This window comes from Mastigoproctus giganteus, chromosome 9 (assembly GCF_048544385.1).
Source record: "Mastigoproctus giganteus isolate SK-2022 chromosome 9, ASM4854438v1, whole genome shotgun sequence".
Lineage (NCBI taxonomy): Eukaryota > Metazoa > Arthropoda > Arachnida > Uropygi > Thelyphonidae > Mastigoproctus > Mastigoproctus giganteus.
In genome coordinates, this window is record NC_143583.1 from 28,093,546 (window position 1) to 28,118,196 (window position 24,651).

The 24,651-nt window shown below is 35.1% G+C and overlaps 1 protein-coding gene across 1 annotated transcript in view; it reads right to left on the reverse strand.

The window, feature by feature from the left end:
- Nucleotides 1-21,095: 21,095 nt before the first annotated feature.
- Nucleotides 21,096-24,651, reverse strand: part of LOC150080121 (homeobox protein PKNOX2-like) — a 185,829-nt gene continuing 182,273 nt past the window's right edge. Inside the window, exon 11 of the mRNA XM_090380620.1 lies at nt 21,096-21,280. Within this exon, the coding sequence (XP_090236746.1) occupies nt 21,096-21,280 (185 nt within the window). The remainder of the gene's footprint in view (nt 21,281-24,651) is intronic.

Below are 24,651 nucleotides of genomic sequence, written 5' to 3' on the forward strand. Positions count from 1 at the left end.
TCTTAAGTCATTGCGAACATCCCTACGTCCGTTTTTAAACCGCTTATAGCATTCAAAAACACTGGTACGACTTACCGTTTCATTACCATAAGCAGTTTTTTAATATTTCATACAAACGTATGAAATGGTAAAATTGTTGCAGATTTTCCCAGTTTAAAGCAAAATTTGATATTCGTTCGTTGCTCCATTTCAAAATCGTGACACGGAATATTATTGCTACTAACGAAACGAAACTGGCTGTTACTTGCAACCTATCAGTATACTGGACAATTTCTCCAACAGATGGTGGTAGAAGTTTGAACTACAACATACCACTTCCTCCCATTTTCAAACTCATCGAACATGACCGCAGCACCATCGGTCTGGGAACTTTATTGTCACACCGTGTAAATCCCTGTTACATTGGGTATAGGACTTGTTGAAAGACCATAATTACAAATCTGAGCTTTCGATTTAGGCCCTTGTGGGCAGGACAGCACAGTTGGTAGTACCGCCGTCCACCCCACACCGGGTGGAAAAGACCTGAGTTTGAATCCCGTTGATGGCGGAAGGAATTTTGTGGGTCTTTTTCACAACGAGGCTGAAAAAACCATGCTACCCTCTCATGCGATGGTAGCATGGTTTTTTCTCCCTGAAACTAGGGCTTTTCGTCCAGCAAACAGAAAATCGACCTTGGAACGCACGCAATTTGCAGACAATACACACGAACGAACATGGCCTTAGTCGCCAATGCTCCCAAAACCTAACAAGAACTTCGAATTAGAGTTGAAACACGCTGAACTGCCACTTTATTACGAGGGGTTTCCGAAAAGTAAGGTAACACATTTTTTTTTCTTAATAATGGTGAAAGGGAATGAGATGAAACGCGGTCGACAGATAGACTCGTTAATAATGTTCGAAAAAGACCACCAGTGCAGTGTTGTGGTACTATCGCCTCACAGCAGATTCCAGTTGCAAAATGGCGGCTACCATGTGAGTGCTGTCCAAAACAGGTGTTCGTGAAGTTATTCACTTTTTGCAAGCAAAATGGTCTTCACCAAGTGACTTTCACCGTGAACTGGTTGCTGTGTATGGCGAAAAGGTGATGACAAAGAAGCAGATGTATTTTTGGTGCAATGAATTTAAAGCGGGCCGTGTTGACATTGAAGATCGACATCGGCCGGGCAGGCCTTCATCGACCAAGACAGAAGACAACATTTCGCTCATTAAGGGCATCGTTCTTGAAAATAATCGAGTGAAACTGCGTGAAATTGCATAAATAGTGAACGTGAGTAAGTCGACTGTTCACAAAATTGTTCACGATGTCCTTGTTTTTGAAAGATGTGCTGCCGCTGCGTGCCCCGACAATTGTCAGAGGAGGACAAAGCAAAACGCATGGGGATGTGTCTGGAGAACCTGTTGCGATACAGCGACTAAGGAAAGCATTTTCTCGCTCGCATAGTCACAGCAGACGAAACGTGGGTTCATCACTTTGCCCCGGAGAGCAAACAAGACTCCATGACCTGGAAACAACCACAATCTCCTGTGTGCAAAAAATTCAAAACTGTTCCCAGTGTCCGAAATTCATGGCCACAGTGTTTGGAATCGCCAAGGCGTTCTGTTGGTGGATTTCTTGCCGAAGAGGGGAACAATCAATGCACAGCTTTACTGTGCAACGTTGGAAAAACTGAAAGCCAACAATCGACGCAAACGACCAGGACTCCTGACAAGCCTCATGATTTTGTTGCACGATAACGCAATGCCATACACTGCCCACACCACTCGTGAGTGGTTGCGCCGTAATCGTTGGGAAACTCTGTCACATCCGCCCGTACAGCCCAGACTTAGCGCCTTCAGACTTCTATTTGTTCGGCCATCTGAAAAAACACCTTTCAGGAAAGCATTTCACCATGGAATAGGAAGTTCATCAGGCGGTGAGATGCTGTTACTGCGTGTGTGCACGGACTTCTTCAGTACTGGTATTGATAAACTGATCCATCGTTGGGACAAGTGCATCAATAACACTGGAGAGGAATAAAACTCGTAGTTACTCCTACCCTTCTCATGAAATGGAAAACTCAGTAACAGCTTCTAACGTTCGCACCATGCGACAGAGTGGGGAACAGGGATGCTGTACTTGTGCATTTGGTGAGATAATGGACAAGGCGAAAAATAAATGTGACATGGTGGTTAGTGTCAGTACGAGTATTTTACAAAGTACAACCCTGCTGAAATTTTCATGTACGACTTTTCTTCGGGTACATCAGGATTCGTCCAACAGCCATGTTTATTCATCAAACATTTTCATCTGTTTCATTTGCTTCATGTGAATCTGCTTCATTTGAGAAATAACATGTTCCCTAAGTTATAGAGACCGCAATATTAAAAATCATTTTATACGTTCTAGAAATAACTGGGACTACTGGTGTGGAACTTAGCCTGGAACAAAAAAAAGCCATCCAATATGGATACAGTAAAAGAAAGAGTTCTGAGGATTCAAAATTCAACCCACAAGTATGCTCAGGATATATTGATTGACTTTGAAGAGGCATCTGATTCTTTGAGGAGGTATCTGACACACCCTCAATCTAGGATTGGGGAAGCATTACTCGTCGTCTTAGAACTGTCCATCGTCCCCTTCAACTATACTATCTTATTAATGGCTACTCTTTTGACTGGTTTGTATTAGTTAATAACCAGATTCCAATCAATTTCTAGTGTAGTTTCACATGTGTATCCCTACAGAGTAAATTCTGGGACCCATGGTCAGGATCTCGATGATTGGTTATCTAGAACGACAAAGCAGGCAACATAAAATCAATGTTGCCTGCAGAATACCACCTGAAAAGAGATAGGATTCTGCCTCTCAAACTACGATTATTATTTTTTTAACGATCCCCGGGCATATCCCACCTAACGTTTAGGTGCCACCCTACATAAGACCCAACACGTCTTATGTATTTTCTCTATGGAAGTGTGTGTTCACAGGACGATTTGCACGAGCTGGAAACCACCCTGAGATCGACTAGCTGCTGCCTCGGTTGAAGAGGACTTGAGAAATCCCTCCATTTGTCGATAGAATTCGAACCCAGATCTCTCCAAACGTATGACAAGTAGCGAAACCACTATATTATGATGGAAATCCCCTTCAATCTAGGATAATAATAATGATTATTATTGTAACTCTCCCCATGCGTGACCCATATTATACCTGTAGAAGGGTGCCTTCAAGGGCTGAACAAACGAGAATAACTCATAAAGAAAACCATACTCCCTCTGCCTGAGACTGGCTAACTACATCCTCAATTGAAGGACTTTAGAAATTCCTCCAGTCAATGAAGGGACTCGAACCCAGACGTCTCCAAACGAGGGACAAGTGGCGAACCAGTAAGCTGTCAAGGAGAACCCTCCTCCTCAGTTTAGGATAGAACTAGAAAATAAAAGCAAGGGTCAATACAATAAGTTTAAAGGGTATGTTCGACATTCATTTATTTTACTTTCTTTTTTTTTTCTTTCCTTCTCCCATTTTTATTTTACGTTATTTTTTATTTTTTTCATTTTATTTACTTTCTTTATCTGGTACCACTGGTTTGGGCTCCCAGTGGTAAAGTGTAAAGTATATTGATGTCAAACGGCACCAGGGGTTTCCCCATCGCATTTCTTTCATTGTGGGTGTAACAGTTCACTGTAAAAGGGCAGAGATTTAAAAGTGTATGGATTTTGTAAGTGCAGTGTTATGTATCGTTGTTGGCTTCCAGTGGTACGGGAACCAGTGGCTTCCACTGGAATTGACTTTAACTAGAGCTTGTGCGTGATTCTTGCCTTATCACTTTCTTTTTACACCGCGCGAATTGCTGTGGCCAGCCTCCTCGTGGTGTGGAAGGGTACTAGGATTTTAATTATCGTTGCTCCATAGTAGATGAGGCCAGAAACAAGAAAACAACACACACGCGCGCACGATACTAATTTCTGGTCATTTTACAGCATTCTGTATTTATCGCAGTGTACAATGGCAGAATTGAACTAACGTTTAGGTGCCACCCTACATAAGACCCAACACGTCTTCATGTCCTATACATAAAATTTCCAGCAATCCCACCTCAAATAAGGATAGCCATGCACGCATCCTCCAAAGTTTTATATACAACGCAGTTGTTGTCATTGAGTTTTAGGAGAGTCAGCAACTAAGGCCATATTGTTCCGTGTGCATTGTCTGTAAATTGCTTGTGTTCTGTGGTCGATTTTCTGTTTGCTGGACGAAAAACCTGAGTTTCCGGGATAAAAAAAAAAAAAAAAATGGGCTACCTCGCCTAAGACCAACTAACTCAGAACTTTGTGAAAAAAGCCTATAAAAATTCCTCGCGTCATGAAGGCACTCGAACTCAGGTCATTTCCACCGTGTGGGAAGGACGGCGATTCTAGTAACTGTGCTACCTACGAGGACATATACAAGGCACAAACATTTATAAATCCTTGTGGACGAGTCTTGCATACTTTCTTCTTATTAAAAGTAGTGTGCGCGTGTAGCACAGACTACTTTTAATAAGAAAAGATTCGAACCCGGGTTCAAATCTCGTCGATGACGCGAGGAACTTTAATGGGCTTTTTCAGTTTTAGTGGGTCTCAGGCGTCGGAAAAGTACCCACTTCCACAACAATATACGGAAGTTAGTTCCAACAATCAACTACTCACTGGCTAAAGGCAACCATCCTTTCTCAATTTGAATTTATGCTCTTTCATGTGTAGTCTCAGCAAGAGGACGAATGGCATTTTGGTAAGAGTTCCATTCACCAATCTCACTGTCCTTCCCTTTCCAATGCAGATCTACATGCTTCCTAAAATGAGGCCTCCAGACCTGTATACAACAGTCAAGATGTAACCTAACCATGGCCTTGTACAAAGGGATAAGCCCCTCCTTATCCCCACTAGCAAGTTTCCTGTACATCATTCACAAAACCCCAGGAGCTGAGCTTCCCTGTACTGCTCAGAGAACTTTATATCTGACTGTACAATAACCCCAGGTCTTTTCATTTTGCACTATACTCAGTGTAATACCACAGTTGGTATGCTAATCTGGGATTAGTGCTACCCATATGCAGTACCCTGCATTTGTCATACTTCAACTACCATTTCTCAGTCCATCAGCCTAATTTTTCTAGATCTTGTTGCAGTAGCTTACCTAAATTACTGTAATTAACCACCATGCCAACCTTTGTATCATCTGCAAACTTAGACATTAAACCTAATATACCTTCATCAATAGGGGGGTATCATTAATAAATATCAAAAACAACAATGGGCACAGGACTAAACCCTGGGGCACTCCATTAATAATATTAATCCACAAGTTCCATTCACCCAGTCTTGTTTTAAATATTTATTAATGTTTCCTCATTTTATTAATGATTCTGTCTCAAAGGGATTGAAATCCAGACTTTTTACACTGGAATGTCAGTGAATGTAACCATTGTGGAATCTTCCAAAATATCTTCTGGAGTGCATGCATTCAACAGTCAAGGGCTTCAGCAATTCACCATAGTGTAGGGCTGGTATAATTTCACCAAGATGACCATTGCCACACTAGTTTGAGGTACATAGCTATCCTGAACATTCATCTGTACTCCATGATGGTGAAAGATGACAAAGTTATACAACAGTGCTTTTCAAGCAGTGGTTTGAATACCATGTGTCATTTCATGGAATGTTTCTGGGAGTTTCAATCTACAATAGATTTTTACTATCTACATTTAACTTGAATTTGCAGTTTTATTCATGGACAAATGGTCCTACTTTCCTGTTTGTCTTGTGAATTTTGTGCCATGCCAAATTATTTCTGGCAACAGAACAAAATCTGCATTTTCTTAAGTTTCTCCAACAGCTGTATATTATACATACGGGGTGTGGCAATAAAGTTTCTGGCCTGGTTCTATTGCAGTCATGTTCAATGAATTCAAATAAATGGAAGTGGTATTTTGTAATTCAAACTTTCTCCAACAGATTGTGGTACAGATATTGTACAGTAGGCAGACAGATTAGAAGTAGCAACCAGTTTTGTTAGTAGCATTAAAGTTCCATGTTACAATTATGCAATAAGTAATGAATATTTGAACTGGGAAAATCTACAACAGAAACATATGAAATGTTAAAAACTATTTTTGGTGATGAAACATCATACCAGCAAGTTTGAATGATATAAGTGGTTCAAAGACAGATGTGAAGATGTTCATTATGACTCGAGAAGTGGGTGTCTGTTAAGCTATCGAAATGAGGTGGGCTGTTACAAAATTTCATGAAATTTTGGCAAGGATTGTCATTTGACCCAGAATGATGGCTGAGTTGGATAGGAATAGAGACAATTCGACAAATTCTGCACGAAGATTTAGGGAAGAGATTGTCGGTGGTTTTTTAGGAGCATCGGCAACTAAGGCCATATTGCTCCGTTGTATATTGTCTGTAAATTGGAGTTCTGAGGTCGATTTTCTGTTTGCTGGATGAAAAACCTGAGTTTCCAGGAGAAAAAACCATGCTACCTTCACCCTAGACTGACTAACTCAGCCACTTGTGAAAAAGGCCCATAAAAATTCTTTATGTCATTGACGGAACTCGAACTCAGGTCTTTTCCACCCAGTATGGAGAGGACAGCAATCCTACCAACTGTGCTTCCCACGAGGGCTAGTGAAAAGGTATGTGAAAAATTTGTGCATGTCACAGAAGCAATGAAGAGTTTCATCATGTGAAGGTTTCATTCAGACTTGTTAAGACAATCCTAATTTCCTCAATTGTATTGTCACTGGAGATGAGTGTAGGATGTTTAAGTACAATCCAGAAACAAAGTGTCACAGCATGCAGTGGATTTCAAATTCATCACCAATGAGCAAAAATTTTATTTTTGCTTACAAAAGTGTGGATCAAGATGATGCTGATCGTGTTTTTCAACAAATGGTGTGATTCACAAGCAATTCATACTTTAAGGGGGAAGAGAGCCAATACTGCATTCTATATACAGGTGCTTCAAAGATGAAGTGCATTTCCAAGGTGAGGCTACAATTTCGAAAGGCTGCTGGTTCTTGTACTACAAGGCACCACCCAATTCCACACTTGTGAGGGCAGAGAGGTTGCTAGAAAACTCATGAAGTTTTGTCAATGACAGAAACTTTGCCAGTGAGATAAATGGAGGGGATTATCCCATTGTATAAGGCAATGGTTGGCTAAATCTTAAATCTGGAAGCCTTGTTTTAGGATGTTGATCAGTTGGAATGGGTGCAGAGAAGGGTAACAAGATTAGTGAGGGAAATAAAACAACTCTTACCAAGAAATGCTCAGTTCTGCAAATTGCAGCACTTGAAAATTAGACACCTGTGCAATCTGATTGAGGTGTTTAAGCATTTGAATGGATTGAGTAAACAAAATTCTGATGGAATCCCTACTCTTTCTTGTACAACACACATAAGAGGACAAACTGAAACCAATAAAGTATGGTCGTAGGATAGATGCGTGAGACTTTGCTTTCAGCCAGATGGCAGTTTATTCCAGTGATTGCTAGAACAAACTGCCATCTGGTGTTGTGTAAGTGGGTATTTGTATACATTTAAGGAAGAGTTAGATTATTAGAGGTGATTAGACAGACAGATCAGTTGATTGTTTTTTGATATTGTAATTTATTGCAATTTTTTCCACTACTAATATTAATTGATGCTGTTTTATCAATAATTAAAAATCTTGTTTTATTTTTTATAGCATAAAAGTTTGCTGTAATGGATGCTCCAGTGACATCCTTCACAGCAAACTTTTGTAGCTTGCTGCACTCATTGGCAATGACAAAGTGATACTATGAATGCCATCAAATTTTAACTGATGACATAACAGTATACTGGGCTTTTAACTTTCATTCCTCTGTACAGGTGGGGAGTACCCCCTTGGGCCTTTGGTCAAAAATTTCCATTTAGTATGCCAGTTTTTAATCCTTTTTCAATTTAAATTTATATCCCATTATGTGTCATCTGAAAAAGAGTAAGGATGTCACTAGCATTTAGATTACTTAATACATTTAAAGCCTTAAATGGATTAAGTAAATTAAAATGCAGTTTCCAGGCATTGCAGTTTGCTGTTCTCTTCCATTCCAAAAGATCTACATTCTTCCTAAAATCAGGCTTCCCCACCTCAATGCAGTGTTCAAGATGTGACCTAACTAGCACCTTATATAATGGGATAATCACTTCCTTGAAATATTCCTGTATATCATTGACAAAACCCCCATGAGCCGTCCTAGAAGCCTCTGCACTGCTCAGATAATTTCTCTGACTACACAATTACCCATCAAGGTTGCTTTCATTCTCCACTACCCTGGGTGTAATACTGCAGAGTTGGTACATTACTCTGGGATTACTGCTATCTATTTGAAACATCTTGCATTTTTCAATGTTAAATTTCAAATGCAGCCCAACTGTCTAATTTGTCTCGATCTTGTTGCAGTAGCATACCTTGATTACTGTCATTAGCCACCTTGCCAACCTTTGTATCATCTGCAAACTTAGACATGCCCTGATAAGCCTTCATCAATATCATTAATAAATATAGAAAACAACAATGGGCCTGGGCCTGTCACTGGACCCTGGAGTACTCCAGTAATAACATTAGTCCAAGATGAGCAATGCCCATTAATAACACTGTCTTCTTCCACTCAACCAGTCCTTTATCCATAGCAGTAACTTGCCTCTAATGCCATACTGCTCCAATTTGTATAACAGTCTTTTATGCAGAACAGTATCAAAAGCTTTTCTACAATCTAAATAAATAATGTCAAAATTATTATTTTTTTCATCTAGTTCCTTTGTCACTGTATCATAACAGCTAATTAGAATGCTAGACAAAATCTACCCTTAACATACCCTGTAATTGCCATATAACTGTTTTGTCTAGATGACTCTGCATTACTTCTTTAATCAGTGACTATTATTTTCCAGAAGGCAATCTTACAGCAGCAGGTCTCTCTCTCTCTCTCTCTCTCTCTCTCTCAAGTGGCAACACATTAAATATGCTATTGGTACCAGCTGTGATCACTATCTAGCCCCCTGGGCCACCAAAAGTTTGCATACCTCCCTCCCTCCCTCTCTCTCTCTCTCTCTCTCTCTCTCTCTCTCTCTCTCTCTCTCTCTCTCTCTCTCTCTCTCTCTCTCTCTTGATGCTTCTTTCAATACAAATGATAGATTTCCTCAGTTGCTTATTTACTTTTGGCTCTATTTTTTCTCTTTCACTTTCCTCTTAGTAATCACAAATCACTTGGCTCCCAGGTTCAAGTTGTTGATAAACTTAATCATTTTATCAACAACATGAACAGGATCACCAATAGTTACTGATGCATATCCATATCTAGTGGATGAATATGATTTATCCCTTTTCTTCTAGTGTTAACATAAGCAAAGAATTCTTTGCTACTTTTCTTTGATTTCTTAGCCAAAGACATCCTATAAATCTGCCATAGCTTGCCTAACCCCATAGTGATTTGATTGCAAACTAGTTTGTACTTATTTACTAGACGAGTTTGTAAAATAATTTATAATTCATTTCTCTGCCACTAGTCTCATCAGTTCATTTGACACCCACATAGATTTTACCAACAAACCATAGCTAAAACTAATGACACAGTGTTCTGGGCTTTTTCTGAAGACAGCATTTTTCAGCTTGATAGAGGAGTGATATAATCTGAAATACGATACTGAATTGAGGCCACTGTGGCATTTTGACTTTAGTACAGGATAAGCTGAAAATGCTTTTTCACATAAAAAAAGTAAAAAAAAAAAAAAAAAAGATTAGAAATTTAACTTTTTTCACAACGCAATGGTAATTCTTGATTTAAATTAATCCCATGAGAATAGTTTTTTTTTTTTTCTAACAACCCATAATCAAGTCATATCTACCAAGTTTTCTTTTTAAATATTCTAATAATTAAAAAAAAAAAAAAAAAAAAGGAAAATAATGGGAAGAACTACAGAACCAGGAAAGTGAAAAAGATACCATTATCAAATCCTTCTTGAAGAAGCTGAAGAGATTGGGAGCCACTGATTGGGAAATGCTGGTCTAGATAAATTGGCATTCACCCATGGCACTGGCTATCATGTCGGGCACAATGTAGAGCATTGTGCATTTAATTAAGTAAAAATTCAGATATAACTGTTTGAAAATTACTGGAAAGCTGATCTAGCAGATAACATTTTTTGGATAGTCATTTTCTAGTCAATTCTGATTAATGGCCAGAAGACTTTCCTTCAGTTTCTTTCTCATGATCTGAAAACTATACATTAAGGAATACATTAAAGCTACTTTCCTGATTTGCTTATAGTTGGTATTAGGAAGGATCTTTAGAGGATGATGAAGAAATCATAAAAACATTAGTATTATTAAATAAACAATACATTAAATGGATGAGAATTACTTTATAAAATTTTTCAGTCACTAATACTATAATACATAGTCCTTCATCCAATAAGAATCTCACATTCATCAATTAAAAAAAATTCTCATCAAATTCCACTGATATGCATAGTGCAACAGTTTTCTTCCTTGTATAAGAACCACCACAGTATCTGATAATAATCATGTATTTACAAAAGAATTTGTCTATAATCATGATACAATTTTAGTAATCAATGTGCATCAGGATTCATTCCTTACTGAATCCTCCTATTTGTACATCTGAAAATTTAACTTATTACATTTTAACAGAAACAAGGTTTCCTTTATGTTCATAAAGATGTAATGAACCACATTAATTACAGTTTTTAAGATAAACCTCCTATACATTGATATCTGTACATAATAGATAAACTGTACAATAACTGTCAACTCTCATCTTCAGGCTAAAGAAAATGTACTGAACATCATGTATATACAGCAGTGATCATGTGCACAATTTTCATCTGAAGTTTATAAAAAAAAGCTCAATGTGCTCAAATAATTTACTGCTAAGGTACTCTTAACAGAACATCAAAAGTTGTACTCTACAAATTAACAGACTCAAAATAAAATACTATTCTTTTAGTAATTTTTGATACAGTTCAAACTGACTTCAATTTTTATGAAACTGACCTGCACACTCATTCAGTATTATTATAAATTAGTAGTAACTGAGTAAGATGTTGAATTTTTAAACACATGAACATATTACTTTCCTATGTTATTCAAAAAAAAAAAAAAAATGCACACACACACACACACACACACACACACACACACACACACACACACACACACACACACACACACACACACACACACACACACAGAATCCAACCTAATTAATTTTTTTTTTTTTCAAATTGCATGAAGAGAGAGATCTTGGATATTAACAAAACTACAGCCAAATAAATAGTTATTACATAAAAAATAGAGTTTATTTATAATGCACAAATTAAAATCTTATGCTTTAAATACTGTTAAATGCTCAATAGAAAATTAAAATCTGCTCTCATGTATTAAGATGATACAGTTCAAACTGACTTAAATTTTTATGAAACTGACCTGCACACTCATTCAGTATTATTATAAATTAGTAGTAACTGAGTGAGATGTTGAATTTTTAAAATCTTTTCTCCACTTAATTTCATTTGTCATATAAGTTCTTAACCATAAGCAAATATGTCTTTACTGCCAGGGGGCAATGTTTCCCCCTCCTGTGACACGGCTTGGGCATACAGCTCTAGAAATGACTACATTATCCTAAAGTGACCTAAAGTAACTGATATCATTTTTAAAAGTTTATTATTTATTTAACATTTTTTAAAGTTTATTATATAAATTGATATATCAAATACAATCTCCTTTTAATGTTGGCTGGGTATACACCATTTTAATAAACGAGCCAATACAGTTCGTAATGCAGCACGTCTTTAGGTTGCTACAGAAGTAGCTATAATCGAGTGGTTTCCCAAGCTATATTGTTTGTTTCAACTAGTTTATACACTGCTTATATGCAATTTGGAATGCATGTAACCAAGAGATCAGCAGAAGAACCTTGTCATATTACTTTTTCTTTCTTTTCTTTCTTTTTTTTAAGGAAATTTTGTAACTTATCATTGAGTTTAGTGTTATTTTCAAGATTATGAAGAATATTGTTCCTTATGAATATCAACGATCACTTAAAATTCTTTTAAGTGATTGTTGATATAACTTAACTTTAAGTGATTGTTGTTATCACTTAAGTGATTGTTGTCATTAAAACAACAACCATTTAAAAGATTTTATGGTTTAAGAAAAAATCCAAAAATTCCTTTCATTAAAAAAAAAACCAAAAGTAATTCAAATGAAACATAATTATACTAAAAATTCATGGTTAAGTTAATTAGCATTTAGCAATGTGCAATGTCTGCTGAACTGATGCAATAAATCAAATTTAAAATCACACATCTAGAAATCAAGAACCATGTTAGACTTTGTACAGCCGAAATCAGTTTTTTTGGATAAAATTCTTTTTACTGCAACAAAATTACTAATATTCAATATCCATTCACTGATAAAACTAGACTGAATGAAAGACTAAATATAACATATCTAACTAAATGTAATTTTAACTATTAAAGAATGATAAGAAAGAGTACTATTAAAGAATTTAATCAAATTTTAGTGCTTTGCATTTTTAATCTTTATGAGCAGTCAGTGCACATTGAGTGATTTCCTTAATAATATGTATGGATATGTTATTAAGGAAATTGCTAATCACTTTAGTTTTGCATTTTTGTAAGTTCCCTGAAACCTGACGTATGACACTTAAAAAATCAATCATATATTATACTGAATGCATCAAGTAAATATTATGATTACATAATTTACTTGATGTTTTTATTAACTTTAAGCCAAAAAGGGATCTGAACTGCAATGAGCAACATTCTTACAAATACAGACTGTGGTGACTTAGGTATTTTCTAATGCAGACCTTTGATCATAATTTGGCAATATTTGTTCTTTACTTATACTTAAGTCTTATATTTCACCACAATTTCGGAAATAATACTAAACTCTAAAATAAGCTGTAACCCTTTATTGCAGATTATGATGAAAGTTCTTCATTGATAACAGGGGTTATCAATGGAGAAAAATTTTTTACTTAACACAATTAAAGAAATGTGGGTTTCTTTAATCGTTGTTAAGTAAAATAAACAAACAGAATCAGAAGAAAAATTAATGGTAAATACACAAGTAAATCTAAATTTATAATGCAAACAACTTCAAACAGATGATTAAAAAAAAATTGAAAGATGATTAATTATTTGAACCCACACACTTAGAAATATCTCTAAATTTTATCATCAGAACTTTTAATCAAGAATTTACAAGAATCAAAGAAAAGAAAAGAAAAGGATATTAAAATTTGCAATTTAAGCCTTTTATATAATTAATTTCAAGGAATTATTCTGTTTACAGTAGGGTAAATTATATTTTTCATATATTTATACTGTGTAATTTAGCTATTATAAATAAACAGGATTGTATTTTGCAGAGTTATCTGAGGCAGTAAGCAAAGTATGCCTCACATAAGGGCACCAGTAATAAGTAGGCACTGCAGCAGCCACTTACTGCAGGTGCCCTGATGAGGGCACACTTCAGATGAAAATTACTTGGAAACCTCAACATACAGAGAGCTCAGATATTTTGATTTGTAGTATTCAATAATTTAACATGGAACAGTAATTGAAGGATTTCTTGTTTTTTTTAATTTTTAGTAGAAAATACAACTGTCATTTAGACAACACAAGAAGCAATTTTCTAGACAATGATGTTAAATAAAGGGGAACAGATGGCAAAAGTGATCTCCCTATTTTACAGCTATTTATTTTATAAGCCATCAACAAAATAAGAAATATAGGGTGAAAAGGGTTACAGATTAAGTAAGGCATATAGATATGTTGCAACTTAAAAATCGGTTTTGTGGAAAAGAGTTCCACAAAACTGATTTTAAATAAAGGATGAGTGGGACCCTGGAATATTGTACCTGAACATAAAATAAGAATAAAAATAACTAGAAAAGATTGGTGAATATGGTGTTTAATTACAAATGGGAAGATTATGATTATGAAAACAAAAATGTTCAATTAATGGATGCCAACCTAAATAAAATTATTGGCAAGATATGATAGATCATTGAAATAATAGGTACAGGGAGGTAAAAGATAGAAGACTGATGAATTAGCAGATTCAGCTGAAGAATGAACAAATAAATGTTACTTCCATTATTCAATAAAATTTGAGAGAAGAAAAAAAAAAAAAAAAACCACTCATGAACCAAGAAAAGGAAATATACTGAAATAAACTTTAAAATAAAAAAGCTTCATAAGATAGAGTTTAAAAGTTTCATGCTCTTATGTCATCACTGTTTATCCAAGGGGAAAAAAAGTAAAGCACCTTCAGTTAATGATTTGTTTACTGCATGCCATTTTACAAGTAAAAAAAAGGGAAAAATTGTATTACTTTATTTTTCTGAGAGACATGCTAGCTGCTATTTGAGAGAACTCAAATAGCAACTAAAAATCAGATGGCAAACTTCATTAAAATTCTAGATACTAAATAAAATAAAAAAATAACAAGTCAGTAAATTAAGACTGCCTTTAACTTTTTGACTATAACAATCATCTAAAAGTATCAAAATGCAATATAACAACATGATTTCTTTTCTGATTCCCATAAACTACACCAATTTATATTTTTCTGAAAAAAAACCTGTAAAATTCTGAAACCTAAACCCTATCACCTCTCCCCAAAAATACACACCTGAACATGCAAGTAAAGAATTACTTAATTATGCAACACACAGTACAAAGATTTTTTTTTCAGTATTTATCTTAAACTTCACACCAATTATAATAAACACAAAAAACTTAACATCAAAATAAATCACTAATTACACCATTATTTACTCAAATACAAATAACAACTTGTGATATGCCAAATGAAATAAAACTAAATTTAAAAACCTTTCAGAGCTGAAAATATTTAGCTTAATTTAAATCATCATGTAACAGGAAAAAATTTTTAGAATCCTAAATTATCCTTCTAAAAAACAATTAAAAAAAACATGATTATTTTATATTATAATATCATCTCTGATATATTGCAACTTTTATATGTTATAGACAAAGCATGAAAACAAGTTGTCATGATGCTGTTCAAGTATCTCTTGTTTTCTTTTATTTTTTTAATAGAACACAAGTCCTAATCCCAATGAGTTCTAAAATGTACTCTAGAAATAGTATAATCTGTTCACACAATTTTACAGTAAAGATGAGAATTAAATGACACAAAAGAAGAAAAATGGACAACTTTAGAATAATTCCTAACCCTGAGACCAAACAATAATCCTCTCAGCAGAAAGATTCCAGTTCATCACAGCTGAAGAGTTCTGTTAAGCAAAATTCATAACATAGTTTAGTCATAACAAGTTTAAGTTATGTTTAAGTTATGTGCATCATAAAAAGCAAATTGGAGTAAATGGAGATGCCTATGCTAAAGACTTTGTTCAAACTTCAGCACACTATCTGTGAAAAAAAGGACCTTTATTGTGCAGCAAAACATAACTCTTCACACAACAATAATGACAGTCTGAATATCTCTAAAAACATATATTTGAATAAGAAAAAGGATACATTATTGAGGCATTAGCAGATAGTAGCAACGATAAACAGGAATGTTTGTGGAATCTGTACAGTGCAGTAATTCAATAAACATTCCTTAGATAATGTCATTCACCAAAAGAGCAGGAGACAACTTTCATCTCCCAATAGTCTTGAGTTCTCTCTAACTGACATAGAATCAAGTATGCAAAGAAGTGCAGAAAAACAGTGCACCTCCAGAATTGTAAGACAAATATTTGACTATTACTTGGTCTTATCTGTCTATAATTAACAATTATTTCTATAATAGGGCTTTCATCCATTTTTTATAAAACAGACAAAATTTGAATGAAAATGCCTTGAAAAGACTTCAAATTTATCTATTCTACAAAAAAAAAAAAAAGAAAAAAAAGAAGAATATACATACTTTTTTAAATAATATACTGTATTTAATTTTGGTAAAACTTTATAACAGGGTCCCCCTTCCAAAATAGCTTGGTTGTTTGGTTTTTAGGAGCATTAGCAACTAAGGCCATATTGCTCCGGGAATATGCGGTGGTCATTCCCTGACCTTTCCGCATTCGGTGGTGACGGGCTCGAACCCCGGTCTAATCAAGAAGCGTGTGCTACGCACTGTTGCTCCTTCCCACCTGGCTACGGAGGCGCCCTTCCAAAATAGCAACGAGAAGAAAGAGGAAAAAGGCAGTGATTGACATGCCTAACCTGCTATGGTTAGTGTTAGAGAGTGTTTAAGGGCACTGTTTTTAAATTGGGTACTCGTTTTCCTATTTTAAAACAGCAGGAAGGGGGATAAACAACCTAAGACTGAGGCTTGGATTGGATTGGATTTTATTGGTGCATTAGCAACTAAGGCTATAATGTGCAGACTGAGGCAGTCTGGAGAGGGGATCCTATTCTAAAGATCAGCCTTAATTTTTCTTGGCAACAGTTCACATATATACACATATCTGCTATGTTAATTATCAGTAGTTTGAGTTTTTTTGTTTCAGTTAGTTTGATTGTAGCAAGTAAGTTAGTCATTTTTTGTATCCATTGTTTTTTTTGTTTGTTTTTTTGCAGGAACAAAAATTTAAATAAGTTTTTAATTTTTTTTTTTTAAAATTAAATGCTAATGTTAAAGGAAGCAATGGAAACCCAGTGGTGGCATGGGGAAACAGACACAAGTGACCAGGAGAGTGATAGTAAGAGGTGAACACATCTGAAAGTTCCCTCTTACTATACTACAACTTTCAGACAGACAGAGAGACGACTACAACTTTCAGACAGACCACTAAATGTTAAAATTTAAAAATCTCTTTCAATTTTATATTTTTAATTTTCAGTCCCAAAAAATTCAATATAAGCTGAACAATAATGATTTAAATGTTAAAGAGGACAAAGAAAGTGAGTAAAGATAGGGTTTGACCATTATTGTTTTCTAATGCACTTATCACATCTATTTTATTAACTTGCTTTTGACTTCCTTTGTTATAATTCTTAACCACAGAGCTGTTCTGCAATATTTATAAATTGTGATTGCCATTCTTAATTACTTTTTACTTTAAAAGAGCAATTAAGAATCTGTTGAATACCATGTATATAAAGTTTATTTCATATACATATATTATAACTGGTACTTATTTTCTCAGTGATATAATTTTGTTTTATGTGCTTTCTTATTTAATTTTCTTAATGAAGAAACAGTGGACTGATCTATATAATTTATAATCCCCCCACACTCCTGCCAACTTTAAATGGTATGTTATTGATATAGCATATACTATATCATTAACATACCACCAAGGATGCATAAGAATGTTTAATCACAATATGCACAGGTAATAAAAATTCAAAATGTGCAAAGAAATATGCCACATACACAGTAAAATAAAATGTACATATATTAAAAAAAATAATAAAATGTACAATAGAATAAAATATACAATGCAGGGTGTAATAAAAATAAATTATGTCATTATATTCAGAGAAGCAGCATGCACCACATGAATATGATAGCAGATATCCAATACTGTCTAATAATACTGTTGACAGAATGTTGGTTAAGAGAAAGTCAGTTAACAGGAAACACTTAATAAAAATTTATGGCTTAAGCCTCGTACTTCGGGAAAATTTACAGACACACATGTTAGCACAAATGCATCATGTCTATACGCAGTAAATTAACTGAAATACTGCACTGACCTTTGTCGAGTTTTAAGCTTTTGTCTATAACATATATCTGTATGCATGAACACTGTGATGAAAAATTACCACCTTATCTTATTTGCATTTATGATATCGGTGTTAACAAAATATAATGCAGTTTATTTATAGCTGTGACCAAACACTGCATCAAAACAAATATAAATAAATAAATACTGAAAATTCATCCACTTATCTCACTAACAACCATATATTTATTAAAACCAGAAATTCTGTCACATATTGAAAACTTCAAAATTTGTATTTGTCAGTTTGTGCAGTAAAAGAGCATATGCCTGTAAACTGTTTCAGTATAGCAGGTTTTGTATATAGAGAGCATACCTTACAGAATTTTTGACTGTAAATACACTTTAATTTTAAATTAATAAATTACTGAATGATAAGATGACAAAAGTAAGCATTAACCCATCAGCAGGCATGTGGGAAGGGAGGAACTGATATGATTCCACAATATATAATTATTTACTGTCTCCCCTCCCCTTCCCTCCAATATAAAACCATTTACTGTCAGGAAGAGAGTGGCCAAGTTTGCTGAGATATTTAGAATCATTCAGCAAAATTATGATCTGTCACTGAAAATGGCATTAAATGTCTCAGAAAATGATTGAACTTTCACTTAATACTTATCAAGTCCCATCTATGAGAGGTAATTACTGCTATATACCATTGTTTCAGATATTAACACAGTACATTGAACCAAAAGTCATCTACTACAAAATAGCTATTTTTCACAGAAAGCTCAATCATTCATTTAACATTTCAAATCCCCCTTAGGGTAGTTCCATGCAATGTAAATCAATATAAATTTTTCAGAGAGAATCTAATTCTAATTTTTCCAGTCTGGATAAATAATTGTCTGTTCTCATATTCCCAATAGATTTATGGGATAGAGTTATTTATTGTTTCCTATGAGAAAATACAACTCGATAACCAATTCAGTTTTGTAAATGTAAAGAAATTTTATGCTCAAGAATAAAGTATAAAATTATGCTGCAAACAAGGGTAAAAAATTGATTATTTTATGCAAGTATTTGAAAATAGTATTACTACATCTTTCTTCCACTTATGAAAAGGACCATTCCATGTGTGTGTGTGTGTGTGTGGCCTGCAGAATTTAAACTGCATATGAAAATGCTATGGTCTTATGTTTCAGAGCAGTTAGTTAGTTAGTTAGTTATTTTGGTTTTTAGGAGCATTAGCAACTAAGGCCATATTGCTCCGGGATATGCGGTGGTCATTCCCTGACCTTTCCACATCCTCCGTATTTGGTGGTGACGGGCTCGAACCCCGGTCTAATCAAGAAGCGTGTGCTATGCACTGCTGCTCCTTCCCACCTGGCTACGGAGGCGCCGTTTCAGAGCAGAACAAAGCTCATCTTTTGACCCTTGCAGGTGGTCTCTAGTGACTGCTGAGTGAGTGAATGCCTAGAACCTACCTGCTATCTGGTAGAATAAGAAATTCAGACACAGACTGATGTTTTGCTTTTTAAGAAAGTAGCAGAATAACCCAAGCAACTCACCTAAAAGGTGAAGTTCATTTTGCTGTGAGACATAAGCCCATAGTGTTTTCCCTACACAAATATCAACTAGACCAAACAGCTTTAGCTATTTCATAATTTTTTAAGTATCCTTTCTTACATTTGTATCTGACAAGGAAGAAGGAAAGGATTCAAGAAGAAATATTTACGATGAACTGCATTATAGACTTCTAAAGGTTGTTTGTTTGTTAGTTTGTTTGTTATTTGGTTTTTAGGAGCATTAGCAACTAAGGCCATATTGCTCCAGGATATGCGGTGGTCATTCCCTGACCTTCCCGCATCCTCCGTATTTGGTGGTGACGGGCTCGAACCCCGGTCTAATCAAGAAGCGTGTGGTACGCACTGCTGCTCCTTCCCACCTGGCTACGGAGGTGCCTCTAAAGGTTGTAACAAATGGAGGAGGAGGAAGCCCACAAGACCAAGTATATTACAACTTTTTTAAAAATAATTATTGCCATTATGAATAAGTTGTTTTATTTTTACAGTAGTTATACGGTTATTAAGTGAAAAAAATTAAAGTGAATGAATGTATGTTTGACCAGAATGAATGTTTAACCAGTTAGGTTACAATAAAAATAAAAAAAATGGAAGGCATCATTGAATACATTTTATTTTTACAGGGTTTATGATATTAATGATCTGAAGGGGGGGGGGACTTAATGATAGACATTTCAAAGACCGATTTATGAACATTAGTGCATGCGATCACTTAAGTTATGAGGATGGAGGAAATATTCAATGTGGAATATTCTTTTAATGATACAAAATGGAACATGACCACTGATAGGTTAATGAATGAACAGTTGGAACAGTTGTTCCATTTTATTTTTGATTTCCTAGAGAAGAATTCATAACCTTGCAGATTTTGTTATAGTGTATTACCAATCCATAACATATTATGTCTTGTAGTGTTTAGTTTATCAGCATAACCTTGCAGAAAACATAAAAATTAGCAAAAAGTGCTTTAAAAATCAATATTCTTAATCATCTATCATTAAACACAAGTTGGATGTGTTGTACTTGAATTTACTAAGTTCTAGCCCTCTGTATATTTGATTTATATTGCATATATACAGAAAATTAATTTAAATACAGTGCAATTATTTTCTATAAAAATAATAAACAACATTTTTTAAACTAAGATATTCTGATCACATTTCTATAGATTATTTCCAGAAAATAACAGGGTTTTTTTTTTTTGGTTTCTTGAAGGTTCTGTAGTCATTATCAAACATTAATAAGAAATTATTTATATATCAAAAAGTGACATAAGGAACTAATACCAGATTTTTTTTTTTTTTTCACTTTTTAGTTATGTGTGTGTTTTTGTGTATACTTGGATGATATACACTGGCATCCAAAACTTAATATGCTTAAACAAGGATGTGAATCCTTAATATACAAGAAAATGTGTTATCTTTTATCAAGATAATACTTAAGAGTATTACATACCTAATGCTATAAAAGTGAGGGATAGAAATGGGAGATGATATTTTACATGCTCTATTTTACACAATAACAACATACCATTTCTGTACAAAGAAAGAGATTCTAGGATGGGTCCACCATCAACTAACTGGTGAGGCAACTTACCATTGTAGCATTTCATAGAAAGCAAATGATATACAAATGAACCGAGTTCAGTAACTGCTGAGGAAGTATAAACAACACACTGGCGATTCCACTTGTCCCAATTAATGGACTGAGATATAAATATACATTTTCTACTTCAATGGTGTTTTAATCAGCAATGGCAATCACTTGCTATTTTTACCATCATCTGTACTATTACTGCTCAGACTGAGGTCTCCAACACTTCCTACAGAGTGTACTTTATCATCACCTACATCTGAACAGTTTTGGCTAAGGCTTCCATTAGGAGAAGACTGTCCTGTCCCTGGGGATGAGCCATAATGATTGCATTGATGATTACCACTTACACCTATACCACAAATTAAAAAATACTTTAGTTCTTTTTAAATGTTTATTTTAATAAGCTATAATAACATTTATTTTAAATTGTGAATTATAAAAATTGTGTAGTAATTTTACTTTAAAAAAATCAGATACACATACGAGAAACACAATACATATCAGATATAGATTTAGCATTAGTAGAGGCATATGATGCAAGAAAGCAAGCTTATGCAGCATCAGCCAAAAAAAAAAAAAAAACCATTTCACCCCTCCATTCGTTCCAAATGCCTGTCCAGCTCAGCCTTATATTTATTTAGCTTATTACCTTCCACAACAAAAGATGGAAGCCTGTTCCACCAATCAACTACTCACTGGCTAAAGGCAAATTTCCGCACATCTATTCTACAACTATCTTTTCTCAATTTGAAACTGTGCCCCTTCTGGTTCATAGTCTGAGCAAGAGGAAGAATTCCATCAGAATTCAGCTTGCTCAACCCATTCAAGGCCTTATACACTTCAATCAGATCTCCTCGCAGGTGCCTACTCTCCAGGTGCTGCAATTTGCAGAATTTAAGCCTTTCTTGGTACGAGCACCCCTTTGTTCCCCTCACCAATCTTGTTGCCCTTCTTTGTACTCGTTCTAGCAACTCTACATCCTTCCTAAAATGAGGCTTCCAGACCTGTATGCAGTACTCAAGGCCCTGGCCTAACCATGCCTTATACTAAGGGATAATCATCTCCTTTTCTCTACTAGCAAAATTCCTGTATACCATTGGCAATACCCAATGATCTGCCCTGGCATCCCATCTGCACTGCTCAGCAAACTTCATATCTGACTGCACAATTACCCCCAGGTCTTTTTCACTTTCCACTTCCCTGAGTGTAGTACCACACAGTTGGTATGTTTCTCTTCAGTTATTGCTACCCATATGCAGTACTTTGCATTTGTCAATGTTAAACTTCAGTTGCCACTTCTCAGCCCATTTACCCAACTTATCTAGATCCAGTTGGAGTAGCATACTGTCATTACCAACCCTGCCAACCTTTTTATCACCTGCAAACTTGGACATTAAACCCGATATACCTTCATAAATATCATTGATAAATATACAAAACAACAATGGGCCCAACACTAGGTGACCTATTCTATGAAGTGTTTTTCATTTGTTGGGTGACCTCTTTAGTTTGGAATTAAAAAAAAAAAAAAAACAACAAAATTGTTTAGAGTTCAGAGTTACTTACAAATGCCAGATGGTAAAATGCTTTGGAAAATTTTATACAGGTAGGTCAGAAATTGAATATGTACTCTTTATTGTCAGCAGGAAGCTGTGTGATCAATATCAAAGAGTATCAAAATTGCTCTTTTAAAAATTTACTTATCAATAATTTAAATATTTAAAAATGGTTTTGTATATTTTTATATATTTGTAGAAGTGAATAGTTATTATCAAATGCTATACCAGAACATCCCAAAAGTGTTCACACTGGATCCAGATCTGGACTCTGGGCTGGGAATGACAGGTTCACTACATTATTCTCCTCAAACCAGCATTGTACTGACACAGAGTTTCATTGTGTTGATATAAATAAAGTCGCCCCTCAAAGAACCCACAATGCAGATAAGGAAGCTAATCAGTATGTCACAACAGACAGCTGTATTCATAGTTTCATTAATAACAACCAGAATATTAAGTCCATGCAAAACAGGCCCACACTACCACTACTGAACGTCACCATTGATGAAACAAAATCTGAGCAAAACATTCTTTGGGCACACATATGCCATATCCAGGTGCATACAACTAATGCCTAGACAGCATGAGCAGGTGATGATGTGCACTGCTCGAAGATAGGTTAATTTTACAAGCAGTTGTGCAACCACGGTGACCTATTCTGTGAAGTGTTTTCAATTTGTTGGGTGACCTCTTCTATGAAGTGTGTTTCAACACATTTCTCTCAAGGTGACTCATTAATGATGCCCTTGTGCTTTCTTCTCATTATCCGTTTCAACAGTTGACATCTCTTCGGGCGCATTAATGATGGCCTACTTGGCTTGGGATGAATGGTAATATTACTTTCTGTCTTTCATTGGTGTATGTTTAAACAGCTAATTTTGAGCACCCTGCTCTTTTTTCTATCTGGTAAATAGGCATGCTTGCAATGCAACAAACTACTATCAGAACGCTTGTAAAAATATCTAAGTCCTATTCTGTTCCATCTACCTGTCATATGATCTCCAGAATTAATCATTACTACCCAGGAATGAGGTGGCCCAATACATGTGGAGGACACAATATTTATTTTTAATTATTATATGAGCCGGTTAATTCACAAGTGGTGTAAGTCCCAAATTGTCAATTTTTACAACACTGGGAGCAGCATAAAGCTGACACTGTGAATGAAAATGCCAAACAGTTGAAGAACTAGTGGTGCAAGTTTACTTAGCCCTGCATCTTGACCTGTTGTAAACCTCTTCTGCTTCTTTTTCTCTCTTGCTCTGTTCTATTACAGTTTAATGTTATTTAATTATGGAAAGTGGCTTAGATAATGCAATTATATCAAGGAAAAGACTTTGGGAAATCTGAAAACTATCGTAAAACAGTGGTTAAGAAGTAATGTAACTGTGGTAATGCTATGTTAACAGAAGTGACAATGCAGTGCAAGCCAAAGTATTTGTGAATATTGACTGTGAGTATAAGAAAAACTGCTGGAGTAAGATAAGTGTTGAACAGAAGGCCCTCTTACACAAAAAGTTTTGGGAAATTAGTGAGTTTGGCAAGCAAAATGCTTTTCTATGCAGCCACCTTATAAATTCTATAAGAGCTCATGTATGTGAGTGAACAAGGCCTGCATGAACACATATGAATAAATATAATTTGACCATTTCTAAAGACATTTTTAAAATTTGTAAGAAATTTTTCTTGGATACTTTAACAGTAAGTGACAAAGTTATGGGTAGTTAGGTCACCAGGAGAGGACTTAAGAGGGAAGAAAGAAAATGCCAGAAAAATTCCTACTGAGACTGCAAAGTTTATTAGAGAACACACTGAAAGCTTCCAGACTGAGAAATCTCATTACACATGGTCACACAACTCCAACAGAAAATATCTATGAAAATTTGGATGTGCACAAAATGTAAGATTTTGCACACATGCATGTAAAATGTAACAAGGAAAAGTGCCTACAAAAACAATTGCCTCCTGCAAAATAATGTTTCTACTGACATGCTTTTAACATTCAACACAATCTGCACTTTCACTTGGCCAGAAAGGATACATGCAAGAAGTGTGATGAATTTAAAATTAAAGTCACTGATACTAGTCTATAAGCTGCAGAGAAGCATGAGCTTGAGACTTTCCATGAACCTCACTTAAGGGAAGCTGAGAAAGCAAGACA